This window comes from Mirounga leonina, unplaced genomic scaffold, assembly GCF_011800145.1.
Source record: "Mirounga leonina isolate KUSES-001 unplaced genomic scaffold, KU_Mleo_1.0 Mir_125, whole genome shotgun sequence".
Lineage (NCBI taxonomy): Eukaryota > Metazoa > Chordata > Mammalia > Carnivora > Phocidae > Mirounga > Mirounga leonina.
Window position 1 is genome coordinate 12885652 of NW_023270305.1, and position 23913 is coordinate 12909564.

Here is a 23913-nt window from a genome sequence, read left to right on the forward strand (position 1 = left end):
GGGATGGGTGTGCTGGGCAGAGGCCAAGGCCTGCAGCTGCTCCATCTGGGTGTGTTCGGGTCAGTATGATGGAACAGAGCAGGCTCTGGTGAAATTGGTAGCAGACTCTAGGAGATGACCCTGGGCCCCGACCACCAAGGGCCTTTTAGCATTGGAGAGTTTCCATTTCATTCTGAAAGTGGTATGAAGCCACTGTAGGATTCTGAACAAGGAAATATGGACTCAAGTCCAAATACTGTAAGTACATACTCTGCCTTCAAGGAGATGGAGCTTATCTCTCAGTCCTTTAGTACAGGCTATCCGTAGTGACTTCTTTCCAAAGAGGACAGTGTGGAAAGCGGGGAAAAAGTAACTTTATGTTGGAGAAACCTGACAAACACTACCTTGGCCAGGTGATCAAGGTCAACATCAACGGTGATAAATGATGTTGGTACTATGTACCCTCGATACAATGGAAGAAAAATGGCGCTTACCTCATCCTCAAAAGCTGTAACTCAAGTCTGATCATGAGGAAAACATCAGACTAATCCCATTTAAGGGACATTCTACAATGTATTCGACTAGTACTCCTCAAAGCTGTCAAGGTCATCAAAAACAAGGAGAGTTAGAGAAACTGTCACAGCCCAGAGGAGACTAACAGACATGACAACTAAATGTAATGTGCTATCCTGGATGGAATCCTGCAGTGGAAAAGGGACATTAGATAAAAACTAACAAAATCTGAACAAAGTATGGACTTTAGTTAATAATAATGCATCAGTATTGGCTCATTAATTGTAATATGTGTGCCATGCTAATATGTTAATAATAGGAGAAACTGAGAATGGGTTATTTGGAAACTCTAGTAGCTTTGCAATTTCTCTGTAAATCTAAAACTGTTCTATAATAAAAAGTTTATAGAAAGTGAACCCTGTTTTGGCTCCTATATAATTTACCATAGTGAGCGAAGAATGGAAGTAGATAGGCTAGCGAGGAATCCTAGGTTTTGCTATCTACTCACTGCAAACCTTGAGTTATTTTATTTCCCTATATTTTTATTTTCTTAGCTGTAAAATGGGAATATTTACAGAAAGATATGTGAAGAGGATCAACTCCTCTGTTACATGAGCATTCTCTTAGGTTTAGGTAATCTCACAGAGCTCTCTCATCTTTAATGAGATGGAAATACATGTGAAAAATACAGAGTAGGGGCGCCTGGGTGGCTCAGGGTAGAAAACAAGACCCTTTCGGGTAAAACTGGGCAAATGTTACAAAACCAAGGAAAGCCGACGTAGTCAGCAAACTATAATCTGGTAGCACGCATTTCTGAAACCTCCTAAAAAAGGACTGGAGGCTTCCCATCTGTACGAACTTGGCAGGATGAGTTCCAGAGATATGCCTGATACCAGCTAGGCTTTCTTTGTATCCCAGGGGCACGCCGCACCCTCCCATCTCGTTTAGACCAAATGGAGGGCTGTGGATTATTAATCTCTCTCAAAAACCCAATGTTTTTTAGGGTAGTGGGTCCCTAGCTAGCTGTAAATCAGAAGACTGAAGTTTTGCTTTTCCTTTTTAAATAAAAATCAATGGACTCTAAACACAGAGATTCTGATTTAGTAGGCTGGAAGCAAAGCCAAGGATCTATTTTTTAAATGTTTCACATGTGATTATAGTATGTATCCATGTTTGACAACTACTATTTTACAGGGGCTTTGAGTCATTAAATGTGTGTGAAATACCACATGGATACTGTTGATCTTTACCTGTAAGAAGCCATAAGGATATTTCTGGAATGGTGCATGCCTGGAGGAGGCAAAGCGATAAGGCTGTGAAGGCTGGGCTGAGCTATCTGAAAAAAAGCTTCTCGGGGGAACATGTGAGGTGGGATGACAACACGCTATTTCCCCTTTCACATTTCTTCCAAGTTTTCCATAATGAAGTTCACATAAAGAAAAAAAAATTAAAAAAAAAAAAAACACAACAACAAACCACCCCAAACCCTCCTCAGATTACATCCAATGTTGCTGATGTTGGTGATGAAATTTTAAGAATTTGCTGTTATTACTATGATTACCACACACTGTAATTTTGTTTTGGTTTGGTTTTAAAGGAATTTAGGCACTCCAGGAAAACAAATGAGCTTTCCTAGCTCATCTAAGCAACCTCGAATCTCTTTGTTCAAGGGTGAGCCTGAAGAGGTTTCAGTGGCCATACTGTCACCTAAGGAGACAGGACGGATCTGCTACGGAGGCACTCCATGGGGTGCAATGCTGGCTGCTCAAGTAATTTAATGGTCTTTTTTTGTTAAAGAAGGTTTTGGAAAAAAAAAGAAAAATCAATACAAAGCCTACCTGGCAGGTTATAAATAAATTCTTTTGAGCCTACACCCACTTTATGCAAAGCACTTGCACGAGTGAGAGATTAGTGGATCGGTAGTCTTCTGTTTAACAGAAATCTAGTCAAGAAGATTCCTTCCTGAGAGGCCCAATATTTAATAAGATAACTACACTTTGGAAAACAAACTGAAGACGAAAGGGACCGTATCAGCATTTCTCTTAAGACCACTCTAACAATGATCATTTTCACACAAATTAGAGAATTGGCATCAGAAACTATCAGGTGTAAACAGACTTATCTTGTTTGCAGGAAAGGAGAACTGTGACCTCCTTTCCAGGGTCAGATGGCTTTGGAGCTTTTATTTACAATATTTTAAAAGCATGAGGTAAAGTCAGTTAAGACTACATCATGGCATTAAATACACTTCATTTTAAAAATTCAACCACAATGCTGTCTATCTCAACACATTTAATTTTATACATTCTAATTTCTACAATGACCTAAACAGTTGTGACTGACTGAGGACACATGTAAGGTGTAACTGATTAAATGGAACTTTTCTTTTTCCCTGATGCCCCCCGCCCCCTCCATTTTGTTCTTTTCCACTAACCTTTAGAGTTGTAATGTTAGGAGTCAGATGTGTGACCTAATACTGGATTCTCAAGGAAAAGTTTGAAGTCTAAACAAACCCAAAGGAATAAATTACTTTTTTGAGGAGAAACAAAGCAAGAACTCCCCATTGGAAGCTTTCGTTACTCTATTTCTCTATGAAGAAGTAAAGATAAATTGGTACAATTCCTAAAAGTAATATACTATGTTTATGGAAGACGGTCCTGAGACACCTGGCTGCCTGTCTAGTCCAATTTCACTCCAAATATTGTTCTCGGGGCTCTAGCCACACAAGCATCTTATAGGCGCTGCAACCTCCGAGCTCAGGGCCTTCACAGAAGCTGAAACAGCCCCCTGTCCCACACTGGGTGTTCCCTTCATGCTCACATAGTCTGTTGTTTCAGCCTCAGATCCTTCCTCCTTTTGTCTTCCTCTTTTCTTCCAGATTTAATGCTCTTCCTCAACTACAACCTTCTGTAGCTAAATCTCAGTAGTTGGCAGACTAGTACCCCAGTCCCAGCTGGACCACTTACAAACTGTCACCTTGATTAGCTTCCTTACCTTTTGGAAGATTAGTTTTCTCATGAGATTGTTTTGATGAATAAATGAGCTAAAATATGCACTTAGAATAATGACTGGCACATAGTAAACAGTCAATAAAAGTTAGCCATCAGTATTATTCTTTTAGCATGAGTCTCACCGGGACCTTTCTCAATCCTGGCCAGAAAAAGTCTTTTTCCTTTTCCTTTGACAGGTTTAGTTACTTTCAGTATATTAATGATATTTGACTATCTTTTTTCATAAAGAAAATTCTTAAAGTTTCAACATAAACATTAGTAGGACTGGATATAATTGGATGTGTTATTTATTTTTAAATAAAGGGGTTTTTTTTTTGTTAATGAAACAATTGTTATATTGTTCTTGGTGTTGAGAAATCTAATTATCGATTCTTTGTAGGTATCTATCCTCTCTGGTTGCTTTTTGAGTATCTTGTCTTTGTATTCTGCAGTTTCACTAGGATACACGTAGGTGTGAACTTTTATTTATCCAGTTTAGGACTCATTGTGATATTTCAGTCTGAGGATTCATGTCATGAATCAATTTTGTAAATTTTTTCAGCCATTAATCCCTCAAATACTTTCTCACCTAATAGAAAATAAATTTACTTTCCTTTTTTGGGGGGGGAGGTGGGGGGATTCCAATGAGTTGACTGTTGGTTCTCCATCTTCCATGTCTGAAAACCTTGTTTCAAATTTTTCACCTTTTTGTGTTGTATTTGGGAAACTTCTTTTTTAAAAAGATTTTATTTTTATTTATTTGACAGAGAGAGAGGAAGAGAGAGCAAACACAAGCAGGGAGAGCAGCAGAGGGAGAGGGAGAAGCAGGCTCTCCACTGAGCAGGGAGCCCAACGTGGGGCTCAATCCTAGGACCCTGGGATCATGACCTGAGCTGAAGGCAGATGCTTAACCATCTGAGCCACCCAGGCGCCCCCATTTGGGGAACCTTCTTACATGTATTTTCCAGCAGACTAATTCTCTGTGCAGCTGTGTCTGACCTAACATTTAACCCATCCACTGAGTTTTAAATTTCAGCAACTTTTGTTTTTAAAATGTTTATGTTCTATTTGGATTGTTTTCATCTCCAGTCTCTTTAGATAGTCTTTTCTTTTATCATGTTTTTAATTCCTTCTTTCAGGTCTGAAGAAATTTTATTTTTTTTAAAGATTTTATTTATTTGACAGAGAGAGACACAGTGAGAGAGGGAGAAGCAGGCTCCCCGCTGAGCAGAGAGCCCCCCGTGGGGCTCGATTCCAGGACCCTGGGATCATTACCTGAGCCGAAGGCAGAAGCTTAATGACTGAGCCACCCAGGCACCCCTCAGGTCTGAAGAAATTTTAAACATAGTTATTCTATAGCCAATGATTCTAGTATCTAAAGTCACTGACAGAGATGCTCAGGAGTTCATGTTTAGTTGGACTCTTTCTGTGGGAATCACTGCTTGGCCTCAATTGAGAATGTTAACCTCAGGAGAGGATTTATATTTTGCTTCTCCTCAATGCCGTAGGATTAATTTTATATTAAAATTTTACTTTGGTGTTTCTCAATCTATGAAGTAATGTAAATGGACCCAACACAAGTACAGACAGGACTAAGGTTGTGAATCCCCAGGGGAGACCTCTTCCACTCCAACAGGAGGAGAACCTAAAGCTTTCTTGTCCTATCTTTGTGTTGGCGGATGGTCTTCTACACTGTACCTTCACCGGGTTATAATGCTTTCAGGGGCCTAGCTTAATGTGAAAGCCTCATTTCCAACTCTCCACTTTGCATACATACAAGGTTTTGCCCACTGCACCTCAAGACAGTTAAAACCTAAGCATAGGGCAGGAGGGGCAGCAACAGTGGCCCAGGGGCTGCTTTGGGTTTCAGTCCTTTTTAGTTCTCAGGAAAATGAATTCTTTTATCTTCAGATCTCAACACAAGTAACACTTTCTCACAGAGGCCATACAGTGTATGTCAGGGACCTGCTATCCATTTTCATAGTTCCTTCCATTTTTCCTCCAGTGCACCTAATTATTTGTAATTGTTTATTTTTTTTAAGATTTTATTTATTTCAGAAAGAGAGAGAGCATGAGTGGGAGGAGGGACAGAGGGAGAGAGAGGGAAAGAGACTCCCCTGCTGAGTGGGGAGCCTGATGCGGGGCTCGATCCCAGGACCCCGAGATCACGACCTGAGCTGAAGCCAAGAGTCAGATGCTTAACCGACTGAGCCACCAGGCGCCCCTATAGTTAAGTTTAATAGTGTATTTGTTTACTGTTTGTCTCTCTCACTAGACTGTTAGTTCCATGAGGGCAGGAATCATTTGTTCATCATAGTATCCAATCTGGCACATCATAGGAACAAAATAAATATTTGCCAAATGAATACATACATGAGGGAGGGAAGGAAAAATGGATATTAATATGCACATAACTCTTCAAGGAAAGTAAAGGGCTGAAATGAAAGAAAAAAGAGAACATTTTATTATAAATTATTTCAAAATTGCAGTAAACCCATGGCAAATCCTTGGGTAGCCATTTCTCAATGCAATCAAACTTACATATTCACCATTCTTGGTTCCTCTTTCTTTTAACTGAGATATAATACTCATATCCTAAGTATGCCATCCAATCGGTCTTGACAAATACATACAACTCTTGTAACACACACCTCTATAAAAATGCAGAATGTTTCTATCAATCCAGAAAGTTTCCTTACCTTTATTTCAATATCCCCATTCCCAGAAACAGTACCTGGTGCAATTTCCGTCACTATAAATCAATTTTACCTATTCTAGAATTTCATGTACACGTAATCAAATTTATGTACTTTTGGTATGCAGTGTATGAGAATTCCATGTGCTCCACCTCATCTCCAACAATTGATGTTGTCAATCTTTTTCACTGTAGTCATTCTAGTGGGTCATTATGGTTTTAATTGGCATTTTCCTGATGATTAATGATATCAAGCACCTTTTTATGTGCTTATTGCCCATTTGTATATCTTCTTCTGTGAAGTGTCTGTCCAAGTCTTTAGACCATTTAAAATTTGGGCAGGAATTTGAGGTGCAGGAATTCGTTACATAGTTTGTCGTTTGTCAGACACGTGTTGCAAATATTTTCTTTCAGGTTGGGCTTTGTCTTTTTAATAGTATTCTTTAATGAGGAAAGAATTTATTTTCAATAAGGTCCAACTTATCAGTTTTTAATGGTTCATGATTCCTCTAAGAATTCTTTGCCTGCTCCAAAGACATGAAGATATTTTTCTAAGCCTTCTTTTAGTAGCTTTATGGTTTTAGCTTTTATGTTTAAATTTATGATACATTTCAAACTGGTTCCTACGTAAAGTATGAGGAAGAGGTTGAGGTTCTTTATTTCATATAAATATATAGTTTTTCCAGAAGCACTTGTTAAAAAGATTTTCCTTTCCCAACTGAATTTCTTTTGTGCCTTGTTAAAAAAAAAAAAAAGTCATTTGACCTTATACATGTGAGCTTACTGTATGGATGACTTGTGTATTCTTTTTTTTTTTTTTTTTAAGATTTTATTTATTTATCAGAGAGAGAGAGAGACAGAGGCAGGCAGAGGGAGAAGCTGGCTCCTTGCTGAGGAGCAAGGATCCCAGAACCCTGGGATCATGACCTGAGTCGAAGGCAGACGCTTAACCGACTGAGCCACCCAGGCGTCCTACTTGTGTATTCTTTTGCCAATATCACACTTTCTTGATTACTGTGGCTTTTTGTAAGTCTTGATGTCAAGTAGAGTTGTTAAGTCCTTCAACTTTGCTCTTTTTAAAGACTTGGTTTTTCTAAGTCCTCTGGTTTCCAAATATATTTTAAAATCAGTTGGCCAGTTTCTTCAAAGTTTATTGGGATTCGGATTGGTATTGAATCTACAGATAAATTTGGAAAAATGTGCCATCCTAACTATATTGAATGTGAATATTCCATGGCAAACCTCTCCACTTATTTAGGTTTTCTTTAATTCTTCTCAGCAATATTTTATAGTTTTCAGTCTTAACATCTTTCATTAAATTTATCCATAAGTATTTGATGTTTTTTTAATCTTATAGTAAATGGTGTTTTTCCTAAATTTAGTTTTCTAATTACTCACTGCTATAGATGGAAATATAATCAATTTTTGTACACTGACTTTGTATCCTGCAACACTGCTCTATAGTCATGTATCTGTTCTAGGAGTGTTTTTATAGATTCCTTAGGACTGTCTCTACATAATCATGTCGTCTGCAAATAGGACAGCTTTACTTCTTCCTTTCCAACATTTATGCCCTTTTCTTCACTGGCTAAGGCCTCCAGTACAATTTTGAATAGAGGTGGTGAAAAGTGGACACCTTTGCTTGTTCTCAATATTAGGTAGGAAATACTCCAAAATTTAACCTTTTGGTATAATATTAGCTGTACGTTTTTTTGTAGGTGTTCTTTATCAGATTGAAGAAGCTTCTTTGACTCCTGGTATATTGAGAAATGTTATCATAAATGGGCATTATTGTCAAATATTTTTTCTGCACCTATTGAAATGATCTTATAATTTTCTTTTTTAAACTGCTAATATGGTGAAATACGTTGGCTGATTTTTATGTATTAAATGAATCTGTACTCCTAGGATAAATCTCACTTGATCATGGAGTATTATCCTTTTTACATATTTCCACATTCAATTTGGTAATATTTTGTTAAAGGTTTTTTCATCCATATTCATGAGAGAATTTGATTATGGATTTTATTTTCTTGTAATGGCTTTTTTTTTGTATCAGGTTTAGAGTAGCCTGATAAAATGACTTGGAAAGTGTACCTTCTTCCTCTGTGTATTGAGAATTTATGTCAGATTGTTATTATTTCTTCCTTAAATATATGATAGTATTCAACAGTTCAGCCCTCTGAGCTTAGAGTTTTCTTTGTGGGAAGTTAATTACAAATTCAATTTCCTTAACAGATTTAGGACTATTTAGATTTTCTATTTTTTCTTAAGTCAGTTTTGTTAATTTGTGTCGTTTTTTTAAAAAAGATTCTATACCCTACATGTGGCTTGAACCCACAACTTCAAGATCAAGAGCTGCATACTCTACTGACTGAACCAGCCAGACAACCCTAATTTGTATCTTCCAAGGAATTTGCTTATTTCATCTAGGTTGCCAAATTTATTGGCAAAAAGTTGCTCACAATATTCCCTTATCATCCTTATAATAACTATAGGGTCTGTAGCAATGTCCCTTCTTTCATTTGTGATATTGGTAATTTGTATTTTCTTTCCTTTTTTCTTGATCAGGATTTCTAGGGGGTAATTAATTTTATTGCTTTTTAAAGAACCAAATTCTAGCTCTTTGATTTTCTTCTTTTTTTTAAGATTTTAATTAATTAAATAATTAATTAATTAATTTTACAGACAGACACAGCAAGAGAGGGAACACAAGCAAGTGGAGTAGGAGAGGGAGAAGCAGGCTTCCCGCTGAGCAGGGAGCCCAATGCAGGGCTTGATCCCAGGACCCTGGGATCATGACCTGAGCCGAAGGCAGACGCTTAACAACTGAGCCACCCACGCGCCCCTCTTTGATTTTCTTGATTCATTTTTTATAGAGGATACTGTAGATAAAATTAAAGGCCACTATAATCCCTTCCCTAAACAACCCACTCCTCTCCTTCTGTTCCTGAGGTACCTATTCTTCTAAGTTTCATGTTTACTATCACCTACAATTTGTATATTAAAATAATGCTAATTTCCGCTACTCTACTAGGACCTTTCGTTTACTCACCATGTTTCCTGCTTCTGCAGCCAGCCGGGCAGCATAGCGAGCTATAAGTCGGTGTTCCTCATCCAGTCGGCTTGGACTATCCAGGACACTGCCAAAGAGACAAAAAATTCAACAGGTGTCTATTAAACATTCCCTATCCTTGCTTTTCTCTTAGAAAGAACAGATGGGAGAAAGCTTATAAAAAAGTATGGTAGCAAAAGAAACAAGAGGCCTGGGTCATAGATAATAATGGTCTTCTGAAAGGTGGTTTATAGAGAAATGATGAGACCACATATGCCCTTTCTTTTCAGCAGCATCCCCCTGGCTCCTACGCTGTAAGAAGGGGCACTTCTTTTTGAATGCAAGGTCCGAGAAAAGACAGAGCATCTGCAAAGTCTGAGGGGGGATTTCTAATCAAATGTTTTGGAAAAACTCATAACTTTTAGACATAGGTCTTGAATTTTAAAAGATCAAGAGAAAACTAAAGCATCATGAAAAACAGAGGGCTAAAGAAAAGTACACTTAACACTGGCTGAACAACTGAGGAAAACTGAGGAGCCCAGGAAAGGGCAGGTCCAACATATGGTAAAGCTGGAGAAGAATCCATGGTATCAAACATTCCCTTTCGATGTGTCTTTCTCTTCTTTCACCATGTTTGTTCCACAATTACAGCCCCATCTTAGAGTGAATTAATTTAGTCCATTACTCTTTCACAAGAGTACCAGCACCTTAACTTTAAGGTCTTTAAGACTTATGTGGGATATCAGATACTGCTGCACCTGGATGAAGGAAGTGTTCTTGAGTAGTAGGCTAGCTCTGTGTATATGTGATGCAATGACCTTTTGACTGGATTATGAAATAATGGACTCCTTTAGTTTAGCATGTTACATCAACTGTCATTTATCCATAGCAGGGCACTCCTAGATTAATAGGGACTGTGGCTATAGAATTCTGTTTGTTTAAGTCTGGCAGATGCTTTAAGGTAACAGTGGTGATGACAACTGACCCCAGATGGCTGTTGTGGCCTGCTTCTACGTCGGCCCTTGGTTCTTGGTGTTCCAAAAACCTCTGAATGGAATTTAGCAACACAATTAGTAATAAGAAAAAATTTAAAGACATGAGTTCAATACTCGTCAAATCTTGTAATAATTACTGATGGGGGGGAATCTGGGAAGGGTGAAGTTAAATTGATAGAAATGTATCTGACCTTTTCATGTATAGAATCAACTGTATTTTTCCTAGATTTTTTTCACCTTTCTGTATTTCTATCATTGTGGCTAAGTCTTTAAGCTTAACTTGGTCTTTCCTCTAGGATGGATTTTCTTTTTAATGTACTTCTTCTGCCTGTGCCACTTCTGAATACTTTATAATTTTAGGTACGCAAATGTCAGTCTGTATCATCATCCTCTCATGAGATGATTTTGTAATAAGAACATGCTACCATCAATTGGCTTTAATACATTAGGGTCAAGGCCCCAAGGTCAAGGCTGAACTATAATATTTGTGCCTTAAAGTTGTTTGCTGGAAATAAGAGAACTACCTTTATCTTTAAAAAAAACAACAAAAATGAACATTATACAAGTGGATAATATTATAGAGGGACTGGCAACCTAAGAAATGGGACTTAAAGTTACTGCCCTTTGTTTTGGCAAGGGATATAACAAAAACTTAATTTTTTCCTCTGTGCAAAAAAGCTCCCTCTCCTCCATCGTGTTCCATCTCCCTAGGAAGGTTAATTCTACTTGTCATTTATACCTAAGTGTGGACGACATGGTTGCTTTAATTGGCTATGCTTTCCAACCAGAAACTAGAACTTTATGTTGATGAGAGGTTTTAAGGTCAATGAAAATTAAGAGGAAAATTAGAAAGGTTCCTTATTTTTCTGCTTGAGCTGACTTTCATTTTCAGAATTAGCCAGGAAATTTCTGACTTCTTTGAGGAGCATGAAGCTCAGTTCCTTAGACTATAAATCAAGAAATGCAGTACTCACCCAATCCTCATGTTCTCCCAGGGCTCCCAGCCACCAGTTCTTGCTCAGGAAGCCTAATCCCTAAGCCAGGACGCTTGAGGACCTTAGCTAAACCTCCCATAAATCTTCTGGGGCTGAAATATCAGGTTGCAGCCTCTGCCAACACTCTGCTTCTATTTTCACCATGGAAACTTTTAATCACCTGGACAACTGCCCTTACTGATAATAAGTAAGCTGTCCTGCCAGGGATGAGACAACTCTATTCCTAGAGACCCAAGGAGCTGGGACAGACTGCACAGAAATCATCTGTTGGCTGAAGAGGCACTCTTGGTTGATATGATGCCCAATTATCAGGCCTTTCCTTCCCTCTCATAGGAAAAGCCTATTAAACATACTTGGGAAGTAGGAAAGTAGACTTTAGAATTAAATAAATGCCAAAAAATATCAAAGCTATTTAGTCACACTGGCAAAACTATGGGAAATGGTATGAAGTATAATATAGAAAACAGTCCTTTCCAAATATATATTTTTTCACATTATTTATTCTTGTTATCACAGGAAATAAAACCAAGGTCAACACCTTCTCACGGAGCCACGGCATGTTCTGGGCAAAACTAAGATCAAAATGTAAGGCTCCAGACTCTCTTATGTGCTTAGTTAATAAATTACGCTTCCTCTCTAAGAGTAAGAATCAATCTGCTGCTATGTAGAGTGGAGGGATGGCTTTAGATTATTTAAACTTTACCTGCTATTCTCCTTGCAGAATGGGTATGGACACAGAGTGGACAGGTAGCTCTGGGTCTACCTGAATGCAATGGCACTTTGTTTTAAAGGGTTAACTTTGCTGTAGTTAGTGGTTATCAAACGTTTTTCTATCCTAACCCACTGAGGAACCAGGCATATTCCCACATTAACAGTGAGTCACTACCAGTAGTTTTCAGAGAAAGGGGAATATGGAGTTATTATATTACGTATAATTATCACATGTGGACGTACATATTGTTTGGGTAAAGTCTCCCTCAGGTGACAATGATCCAATACCACTATTGCAAACCAGTGGTTTAAATAATCAACAATGACCAGATTTGGGGGGAAGAGATGAAGTTGTAACATGCAAAGATGTTACAGGGTGATGGTATCAAAGATTAGACAAAGTGAGATATCTGTGGGTTGATTAACCCTATGCTCTGAATGCCGGTAGAAAGGTTTCATTATTTAGACAAGAATGAGCAGTAAGAGGGTGCATCAAAGAGCTCTGTGAATGTACATCTTTGGGACTGCGTATGTTTGCCATTTACAGAGCCTTTAAGTGTAAGCTGAAGGAAGTGAATTCCACTTTAAAACAGCATTTCTGACTATATGTTTAGGTAAGTGCCCAGGCTTGGCAAGGCTCCTTCTCTTTTAGAAGTTAATGCTTTAGCAATTATTTAAACTCTGCCAAACATAGCTGGTAGCTTCTCAAGAAAAACCCCACATGCAGAGCTTTTTCCAGCTGGCAAGCCCAGGTAACACAGCTCTCCCTCCCTCTGATCAGCCCCTGGCGACCGGCCTGCTGTCGCTGCTCTACCACTGACCGTGCACAGTGTTGCAGACGGGCCACATAGGAGGCTATCAGCGCATGCTCATCGGCCAAGTGACTGCGTATATCCTGGCTATACTGTAACCTAGGAACAACGGACGCAAAGACACCAAGCACAACACAAACACATACAGAGCGAAAAATGAACATGGATTAACATGGGCAAACTTCAAAGAAAAATAGAAAAAAATAATAAATCATGATAAGGAAAACAATAAAAAACCACAATACATAATGGAATATGGTGTTAGACCATAGAAAATACATTTCACCAATCCTTTAAACAAAAGCAGTCTCTTAGGAAACAGCCTTGGGTGACTGACACTTCCGCATCTGAGCAGGGGAAAGCAAGGAGGGGTCACCAAGAAGCCTTGCCCATCAGTCTTACCCACGTTCTGGGCTCTGAGATGGATGCACCTTTTAGGGAATGCCCAATGGCAGGAAAACAGGCAGAGTGGGTCTATTTAACATCACCAAATGCCCCCTACTGCTTTTATAGCTTTTGTCTACATGTAAAGAATTTTCAGTGTTACCTCATGACACCAGTTAAACCCTTTTATTTCTATAAGGATACGTACTGCCTTTAGCATCATTCTATTTTCTCCCATAAAACTGATACTTAAACCAAACTTGTTAGAATTGTTCCTTATTGTAAGACAACACTGTATACATTCTGAGCGAGACTCTTTTATAGACATTCAGACGGTCCTTAAGCAAAAGAGTTTCTAAAAGTGTTTTATTCCAAAAATGTTAAAACATGCACAAAATGGGGAGTGAACTAATGACTACTTTTCATGTACCCATCACCAAACTTCAACAAAACCCAAAATTTGCCAACTTATTGAATCTATTCTTCCTTCACTCAACTTTTTGTCTAGAATGAGGTGGCTGGAGCAAATCCCAGACAATTTATTATTTCATTTGAGAATACTTAATTTACATAACCACAATGCCATCATCACACCTAAAAAAAAAATTAAGAAAATTTTAACTCAGTCCATCCAAAAAATTCCTCAGATCTTCAAAAATATCCATCTACATTTAGAATCAAGATTCCAACAAGGTCCATACACACTGCATTTGGTTGATATGTTTCTGTTTTTAATCTCTAACAGTTCTTCCTTTTCCTTGTTTCTGTCATGTCATTTATTTGTGAAGAAAGCAAGTTATCTAGTGGCATACCCTAGATTCTGGATTTGACTGATTATTTTCTTGGTGCCATTTAATTTGTTTCTCTATCCCCTGTGGCTAGAGCTAGAGATTTGATTAAAGTTTTTGCTTTCGTTTCATTTTTTGAGAAGGGGCTAGAATCTGTTGTAGGTAATATGGTGCACTTAAAAATCAAATAGGGGGCACACAATGGAATATAAATATTAATCAGTGGATTCAGATGTTATTGGTTACATCTCTCCATTATAAAGTCCCCCATCAACTTTTCACCTAATGGCTTTAGCATTTACTAATGATTTGCCTAGATTCAAGATCCAGTTTCCAATTTTATCATCTTTTCTGCATTTATTAGTTTCTCTATTTGTTTATCTTGAAATACCGATCATTCAGAAAAGGTAAAACAAATGTTTGGCATTTCTTACTATTTAACAAATTTCAGAACAATGAATTAGTGCCCTAGCAACCTCCAATGGTTACCAAGGAGTTTTCTTTTTTAGTATCATTAGGGACTCATAGATTTTTATGTATCTGATTACTTCAATCCATTACAATCATCATTTTGATGTTCAAATTGTCCTATCTTTGGCCAGTGGGAGCTACTATAAGTAGGCTCCTGTGTTAATCTAATATATCCATTAGATATCATTAGCTTCCTTGGTTGGCACAGATGACCCACTTGGTTGGTAAGATGCCCCAGTCCTATCTTGTGTGTGTCCTGCCCCACACTTGGAATCAACTATTCCTTCAAGGATTGCAGGTTCCCTTTACTAGGAAAGAATGTTTAGAGACCACAGTTAGGGTTCTAGGGTGCTCCTTGTTCCTGGACGATCACTGCTTCTAGAACTTTTCAGTGGATAAAGCTAGGAAATCTATATATTTTAGAAGGAGTAAAAACAGGTTCTCTCACTACTTTCAAATGCCATTCAATTTTCTGCTAGCATGCATTTTTTTAAAAAGATTTTATTATTTATTTGAGAGAGAGAGCACAAGCACAAGCAGGGGGAGTGGCAGGCAGAGGGAGAAGCAGACTCCCCACTGAGCAGGGACCCTGGGATCATGACCTCAGTGAAGGCAGATGCTTACCAGACTGAGCCACCCAGGCACCCCAAGTGCATTGTTTTTAATGAGAAATCACTTCAAAAATCTTATCTTTTTCCCCCTGTATATAACATTTTTTCCTCTAGCTGCTTTTAATACTTTTTCTTCATCACTGGTTTTCAGTAATTTGATTGTGATGTGCCTTGGTATGGTTTTCTGTTTATCCTGATTATAGTTTGTTGAGCTTCTTGTAGCTATGGGTTTATAGTTTTCATCAAATTTGTAAAAATTTATTTGGAAATTTGAGAAAAAATATTTCCTGAAATAATTTTTCTCTCCTCCCTCTGTTAGGCTGTTTGCCATTGTCCCATAAGTCTTGGAGGCTCTGTTCATTTTCCAGTATTGCATTTTGGATAGTTTGTATCGCTATGTCTTTAAGTTCAGTGGACTTTTTCTTCTGTCATTTCTGATATACTGTTAAGTCCATCCACTGACTTTTTCATTTTGGGTATTATCTCTTTCAACTCCAGAAGTTCTATTTTTTAATTTAAAACTTTTTGTCATTGAAGTAGAATATATATGCAGAAACCTCCAGTTATGTTTATAGTTGGTTCTTTTTTATTTCCATTTTTTTCCTCATTATGCTAATATTTTCCTTTACATTTTTGGTATTTGGTGTGGCTGGTTTTTTGTTTTTTTTTTTAAGATTTTTATTTATGGGCGCCTGGGTGGCTCAGTTGGTTAAGTGACTGCCTTCGGCTCAGGTCATGGAGTCCCAGGATCGAGTCCCATGTCAGGCTCCCCGCTTGGTGGAGAGTCTGCTTCTCCCTCTGACCCTTTCCCCTCTCATGCTCTCTCTCACTCTCTCTCTCCAATAAATAAATAAAATCTTTAAAAAAAAATTTAAAAAAAATTAAAAAAAAGATTTTTACTTATTTGACTATTGCACAGTTTGGTTACTGCGGTAGCCAAACTGTGGAAAGAACTGAGATGCCCTTCAACAGATGAATGGATAAAGATGTGGTCCATATATACAATGGAATATTACTCAGCCATCAGAAAAGATGAATACCCAACTTTTACATCAACACGGATGGGACTGGAGATTATGCTATGTGAAATAAGTCAAGCAGAGAAAGTCAATTATCATATGGTTTCACTTATTTGTGGAACATAAGGAATAGCATGGAGGACATTAGAAGGAAGGGGAAAATGAAGGGGGGGAATCAGAGGGGAAGATGAACCATGAGAGACTATGGACTCCAGGAAACAAACTGAGGATTTTAGAGGGGAGGGGGGTGGGGGGATGGGTTAGCCAGGCGATGGGCATTAAGGAGGGCACGTACTGCATGGAGCACTGGGTGTTATACAAGAACGATGAATCATGGATCACTACATCAAAAACTAATGATGTATTATATAGTGACTAATGTAACATAATAAAATAAAAAACAAAACAAAAAGATTTTTATTTATTTGAGAGAGAGAGAGAATGAGCAGGGAGGCCAGGCATAGGGAGAGAGAGAGAAGCAGACTCCCTGCTGAGTCAATTTCAGGACCTGGAGATCATGACCTGAGACAAAAGCAGACACTTAACTGACTGAGCACCCTGGTGCCCCTATTGTGGCTGTTTTAAAGTCCATCTCTGTTCATTGCATCATGCCTGTTATTTCTGGATCTGTTTATACTGACTAATTTTATTCTGGTCACAGAACATACTTTCCAGTTGCTTCCTATGTCCTCTAAATTTTCACTGGATGATGGAAATTATGAGGATTATGTTGTTGAATGTCTGGATTTTGTTGTCTTCTTCTAAAGAATCTGGTAGTTAACTTACTTTTGGACAGGCTGGTCCTTTTGTGGCCTGTGTTAAAGTTTCATTAGTGCAGACCTAGAGTAACTTTTATCTAGGGCTATTTTCACCCTGCTCCTAAAGTATGGCCTTCCTGGGGTCTTTATTGAATGTCCCCAGTGTTGGATGATGTCTCTACTCTGGTTGGTTGGAACCCCAAAACAGGCTGGGCTTGAGTAGCTGTTCCACTTTCAAATCCCCGGGACTTGTTCTCTCCCAGGTAGTTGTTCTTTGGTGGTCTTATGAAATCTCATTCTATGCAAACGCAGCTTAGTTTTCAGCCAAAGATGGAAGGGACCTGTATGCAGGTTTAGGGAGCTCTTTCTCTGCATGCTTCCTCCCCTCTGGTATTCCTCTTGGCAAATTCCAGCCTCCCCAAACTCCAATCTCTCTCTCCTTATTCTCAGCAAATAGCGCTTACCCTGCTTCGTCTCCAGCACTAGACTTTAGTAAATACCTCCCAGTAGAAAGCCTGGGCAATCACAGGGCTCTCCTCATCTATTTCCTTTCCCTCAGAAAACAGTCCTGCCCTACTTACTAATTTCTGAAAACAGTTGCTTTAGTTAGAATAGTTTTCTAGAAGTTTATAGTGGGAGAACTAATATGACATCAGTTACTTCATCATGACCAGAGGAATTTCTCTCTGTAGTAACTCACTTTAAAAAAGATTTTATTTATTTATTTGAGAGAGAGAGTGTGTGCGCAAGTGTGTGTTAGTGCAAGCAGGGGTGTGGGAGAGGCGGAGGGAGAGGGACAGCAGAGTTGGTGCTGAGCGTGGAGCCCACGCGGGGTGGTGGGGTTGGAAGGGTTCAATCTCATGACGCTGAGATCATGACCTGAGCCGAAATCAAGAGTTGGTCGCTTAACCAACTGAGCCACTCAGGTGCCTCTGTGGTAACTCATTTTTATACTTTTGTAAAGTATTGATCTACTTCAAACTAGAAATTAAAAGAAAACAAAATTGCTTCTTTAGCAGACTGAAAAGTAGCAATGTTATAGAGGCCAGCATAAGGGCTTCAGCTTTTACTCTGATATGAGAAGTTGCTGGTGGGTTTTGAGCAGAGGCAGGTATTCTCTAACTTATATTTTAATAAGATCATCTGCACTATGGAAGATGAAGTATCAGAGAGTTGGGAAGAAGCAGCTAATTAGAAGCCTCCTGCAACATTCCAGATGAGAGACAAGAGTGGCTAGGAGAATAGTAGTAGCTGTCGAAGTAATAAGAAATGGCAAGATCCTGGGCCTATTTTGACAGCGTTTTTGGATAAAGCTGATCTAATAATCTGACACCGTAGATGGAGAAGCATCAGGAGTTCTGACTAAGCAACTAATGACTAGGCAAACTCTGAACGGGATTGCCACTAACTGAGATGGGGAAGACTGAAAGAGAGGCAAGTTTGGTAGGGCGAGGCACGGAACTCAGTTTGGAACATGCTAATTGTGAGATGTGTATTAGATATCCAGGTGAAGGTACTGATTCGGAGGAAGATCTACGAGGTCAGAGCTCAGAGAAAAGGTCTGGGCCAGAAAAAGAAGTTTGGAAGTCACTGGTATGTAGACAGTATTAAAAGCTCACAGTCTGGATGGTATCACCTACGGAGAGGACATACAGAAAAGAGAGGTGGTCCCTCTGGCATACTAACATTTAGAATTCAAGGAGGTATGGAAAACTAGCGAAGGGGGCCACGGAGGAAGAGGAGGAAAACTGGAAGAGTAGGACACCTGGAGGCAAGTACGGGAAGTGTTTCAAGTAGAAGGGAGCAATCATCTATGTCAACGGCCACTGACAGATCAACCTGGGTAAGTCCTAGAGAATTCATCACTGGATTTAACACTGAGGACGGCACTGGTCTCCTCGACAGAACCGATTTTGGCAGTGAACAGGAGTGGAAATCTGACCAGGGTGCATTCAAAAGGGAATGGCAGCAACGAAATTGGAAGCATTTACTGTAGAAGCAACAGTTTATTAAACTCCATTTTAATTTTCTACAAAGACTGCTATTCAGAACTAGTGTCATTTGCCAGATAACTAGGGATCTAAACCAAAATGAAAAGCGTTATCAGTCGCTGTCTATAGTAAATAAGGAACTTAAAGGCCCACGAATTTTCTGACAATTCTGTGTTGGGGTGTGGGTATTACGTTAGATATATATGTGATATATATACTCATTCAAAGGTGTACCTGTTTTTCCAGATTTACTTTTTTGAATTTAAACACTTTCCTTTTGATAAAATATCAATCTCTATACAATCCCCAACTTACAAATAGGTTTTGCTTTAGAAATCTGTTTTTCTAAAGCAAAGTCAGTAATTTGGAATAGTTTAGAATCCCATACAAGTAATAAATATATAAAATAATAATAATAATAATTGTTCTATTCTAAGCTGACAAATGTCAATTCAAACCATAAAAGTAGGTGATTTTCATGGCCGAATATATGATAGTTCTAGTAGCACTTCTGGTGGAAGCTGGGCATCTGAGTCCATGTCTGGAGCACCTGCAAGGTGTCGGGCACTGAGTCAGGAGACGAGGACACCACAGTAAGCGGGACCCAGACATGGCGGCTGCTCTCTTGGTGCTAACAGTTCAGTAGAAAAAGAGATGATCAAACAAATAAATGTAAAATGGCAAATGTAGTATGTGTTATGATGGGAGGGACACTGTCCTCCTCTAAGAAGACATAACAGAAGGCGCGTGACTGGCTCAGCCGGTACAGCATGCGACTCTTGATCTTGGGATCATGAGTTCAAGCCCCACATTATCTGTAGAGATTACTTAAGAAGAAAAAAAAAGACATAATAGAATTTTATCCAATTAGGGAGATCAGTAAAAGCAAGGGTGAGGAGAATAAACCAGAGTTGAAAGAGGAGTGATGATGATATGAGCACATTTCTCCCGGGGAGGGGGAGGTGTGGGGGGGGTAATCCTGAGCAGCATTCTTTCCCTCACAAGGCACCCTCCCCACTCCATGCATTTGAAACAAGCTTCCAGGTGCTTCTGAGGCACACTCCAGTGTGAGACCTGCTCTTCAAGAGGATGGGGGTGTTTAAGTCTCATGGCTTCAGCAGCTCTATAGGCAGCAAGAGAGGGTACCTTTGACAGAAGTGAAGAGGCGCCCCCTGTGGGAAAGGGATGTGAGCAATGAGGGAGGGGACGATGGGTAAGCTGTGGCGGGGACAAGGTCAGAAGCAGAGGCTGCGTCCGTCCAGAGTGGCAGTTTGCAGCCCCAGGAGCAGGACTCATTACTCAGCAGGAGGCAAGAGAGCATAGCAACCAGAGCCTGGGCTTTGGAGTGAGGCAGTCTTGGGTTTAATCCACACACACCTGCTTGCTGTGTGAGCCTGGACATTAATCTCTCTGCTTTAGTCCCCTCATCTGTAAAATAATAATAATAATATAAAATCTACTTCATGTATTATGTACTTTAGAGAGTACAGGAAGGATTAAAGAAGATAATGTAGTAGTCATTACCAAGAAAGTACCTGTGACCTTATCAGAGAATTTCACATATACTCTTTTGCTTATTCTCAGGATAATCTTACCAAAAAGGTATTACTGTAATCCTCACAACTTTGCATCTCCAGCCCTGACCTCTCCCTGGAGCTCCAGGATTATGTATTTGAGGGCCTATTCAGCATCTCCCCATGGCTGCCTAAAAGGCATCCCAAACCTAACATGTTCAAACTAAAACCCCTGACTCTCTCCACCCACTTCCTCACCTGCTGCACCCCAAAACTGACCAGTTTAAATGGATAGCATCACCACTCACCCAACCATCAAGCTCAAAGTGGAAGGCCTCTGGTTTTCTCTCATTTCCTGATGCCTCACATCCAAACTATTAATCAGTCCTGCTGGCTCTTCTCTGAAACAAGACCCTCAAACCAGCCCCTTTCACTGCTCCCCCTGTCCCCACCCTTTCTCATCTGGAAAGTCTCACCAAGTGCCACTCAGACTACCCAACAGCCCTTGCTTGCTTTCCTCTTCGACTCTTGCCCACTATAGTCAATTCTCCACACTGCAGGGAGTGATCTTATAGTAGTAAATCAATCTGGGGGGTGATGAAAATGTTCTAAAATTGATTGTGGTGATGGCCGCACAACTCTGTGAATACACCAAAAACCACTGAATCATACACTTTAAGTGGGTGGATGGTATGGTGAATGAATTATATCTCAATAATCTATTGAAGAAATAAATCAGCAATATTGAAACCGCTATCCATGCTACCAGGTACATGGCTGGTGGGCAACAGGAGCCAGTTTCTCACTCTTGCAGAGGAAAGGGACAGATAACCAGGGGCGGGCGTAGCTAGAGTGAACGATGCAGGACTGGAGTAGAACCAGATAGGTCATTGTAACTCATGTTTTTTATTTCTCTGCTCTGAATGGACTAAGCAGGCAATGTTATAAGATGCCATGTGCTTGAAGTAATTGAAGAAGAAAATCCTTTTCCTAACAGAGGAAGTACTGATTACGAGGCAAGCAACAGCAAGATTTGGAGAAAAGAAGTAAGTTTCTGGATGAAGGCTTGTGAGTCCCCACCTTCAATGAGCTTATAGTCTATCTAGAAAGGCATCAAACAAACAGGTAATTACAATACACTGATACAAACAAGAGGCTACAGATCACAGAGGAAGAACACTTAATCTACTTAATCTAGCTTAGGGTATCAGGGAAGGCTTCCGGGAGGAGTTGAAGTTAAGAAGGAAGAATTAGATGATAAAGGGGAATAAAGGGGGAAAAGGGTGGGAAGGCATTAAAGGCAGAAGCAGCATGTGCAGAAACGTGCTTGGGAAACTGTAAGTGATTTGAGTAATTCTGTGTGTAGAAGCTGAGTAGAAAGAGTAAAATAAGGCAGGGCTGGGGAGGCTGGCAACAGTCCCCTTGGAATAGCTTCATAAGCTACAGATGCCAAACTGACAAATGTCAATTCCATCCATAAAAGTAGGTGATTTTCACTGTCAAATATACGACAGTTCTGGTAGCACTTCTGGTGGAAATTGGGCATCTGAGTATGTCTGGAGCACCTATGAGGTGTCAGGCACTGAGTCAGAAGACGAGGACACCACAGTAAGCAGGACCCAGACACGGTGGCCTAATCCTGTAGAACTGTGCTGCCATTAGTCACATGTACCTGTTTCAATTCAAACTAATTCAAATTAAATAAAATTAAAAATTCACTTCCTCTATCACAGTTCAGGTGCTCAACAGCCTCACATGGCTGGTGGCTACCATGCTGGTTTCCATGCTATTGGACAGTGCTGTAGAATGAAAGAGTCATTGGAAAGTTCTGACCAGGAGAGTAACGTCATTAGACTTGTATTTCAGAAAAAGCCATCTGGTGAAAAAGGAAAGAATGTTTTGGGGGTGAGGTAGGGAGGAGACCAGAGATTTCCTAATAAGATCCATGAAAAAAAGTAAGATTTTTTTGTTAACCACAGCACTGATTTGTTTCAAATATCTGCTTTACTACAGTAAGTTGAAATATTTTAATAGTTTGATGTTAAAAGGAATGAAAAACCATGGTTAAACTGAATCACCATAGGAGTTTCAGCATTGCTATAGGGATTTCCATTAAATGTGCAAACCCTTGGCATGTCACTACAAAGCAGTGCCCTGCTTTGTAGACAGCTTTTTTTTTTTTTTTAAGATTTTATTTATTTGACAGAGAGAGACACAGCAAGAGAGGGAACACAAGCAGGGGGAGTGGGAGAGGGAGAGGGAGAGGGAGAAGCAGGCTTCCCGCCAAGCAGGGAACCTGATGCGGGGCTTGATCCCAGGACCCTGGGATCATGACCTGAGCCGAAGGCAGACGCTTAACCACCTGAGCCACCCAGGCGCCCCCCTTTTTTTGTTTTTAGATCTTATTTATTTATTTATGAGCGAGAGAATCCACGAGTTGGGGGGGGGCAGAGGGAGAAGCAGGTTCCCCGATGAGCAGGGAGCCCGATGCGAGACTCAATCCCAGGACCCTGGGACCATGACCTGAGCTGAAGGCAAACACTTAACCGACTTAGCCACCCAGATGCCCCTGAGTCAGCTTCTTAACAGGACATATGGTCAAGAGGTATTCAAGTTAATAGTCTCCAAGGCAGATGTGAAAAATGGGTAAAATTGTGTGTGTGTGTGTGTGTGTGTGTGTGTGTGTGTGTAGGTTCTTCTGGTCATTTGTTGGATCTGAGTACCTGTCTGTCCTTTGCTAGTGTGAATCTGAGGTAGCTGGAAGAATCTGGATGACAAGAACTCATGCTAAGGTCTGGCTCCTCCGTGTCCCATAGGTACTTCTAACTCAACATAATCTTGTTATCTTTTTGCCCAAATTTTCCTCCTGTGTTTCAACCACAAGTACCTTAACTTAAGCCAGAAAGGAACCTGGAGGAGAATCATCCATCCCCTTCCTTGGCCCCCCACATCCAAAATCCACAGAACCTGTCTTCACTCTCAGGATCTCTCAGGCATCTTAGTCTGAACATGGCAACACTGAACTCAGTTTTCCTCCCCAGACCTGTTCCTTCTTCCCCTCTGTTCAGCTGACAGTCCATAATGGATATAATTCTTGCTCATGTTGAGACCCTCTAGCCTTAGTCCAATGAAAGGTGGAAACTATTAGTTACTATTCTTCTGTAGGCTTCAATTTTTCAAACTTAAGCTTTAAAGTATGGACTTGGAAATACTCAACCTTTTTGTTTGTACTAACCTGAGTTAGAATTGCTGAAGCGTTTACCTTAAATGCTTGAATGGAAATGGAATTTAATCCCAACCCAGAAACAGTTGAAACCTGGCTGTCTGCCTGGGCCATCAGATGGACTTTGGAAATCTGCCAACACTGAGGACCCTGCAACCCATAAGATTATGTGTTAATTTTCAATTACTCTGCTTTTCTGTCTTTCAAAAATAGATTGGAGAAAAAAGTAATTCTTGTGTTGTCTTGGAGAGATCTTCATGAAGAATTCATGCAAGCTACTTGTTTCATGATCATGCTTAAATCCTCATTAATTCTTGCTTTTCAACCAAACTCTTCTTTATTTCTTTTTAAAAATTTTTAAGTAGGCTCCATGCTGGGCATGGAACTCATGACCCTGAGATTAAGACCT

General features: G+C 39.7%; 1 protein-coding gene across 6 annotated transcripts in view; it reads right to left on the reverse strand.

Annotated features, from left to right (window-relative positions):
* The window catches only part of DTNB (dystrobrevin beta), a 227745-nt gene that overhangs the window by 45112 nt on the left and 158720 nt on the right, over positions 1-23913 (reverse strand). For 5 of the 6 annotated variants that reach the window (XM_035000716.1, XM_035000714.1, XM_035000715.1 and 2 more), the window contains exons 11-12: positions 12755-12844; positions 9233-9320 (exon numbers count right to left, since the gene is read on the reverse strand). In XM_035000716.1, the coding sequence (XP_034856607.1) occupies positions 9233-9320; positions 12755-12844 (178 nt within the window). The remainder of the gene's footprint in view (positions 1-9232; positions 9321-12754; positions 12845-23913) is intronic. The other variant, XM_035000718.1, reaches the window with a different exon arrangement.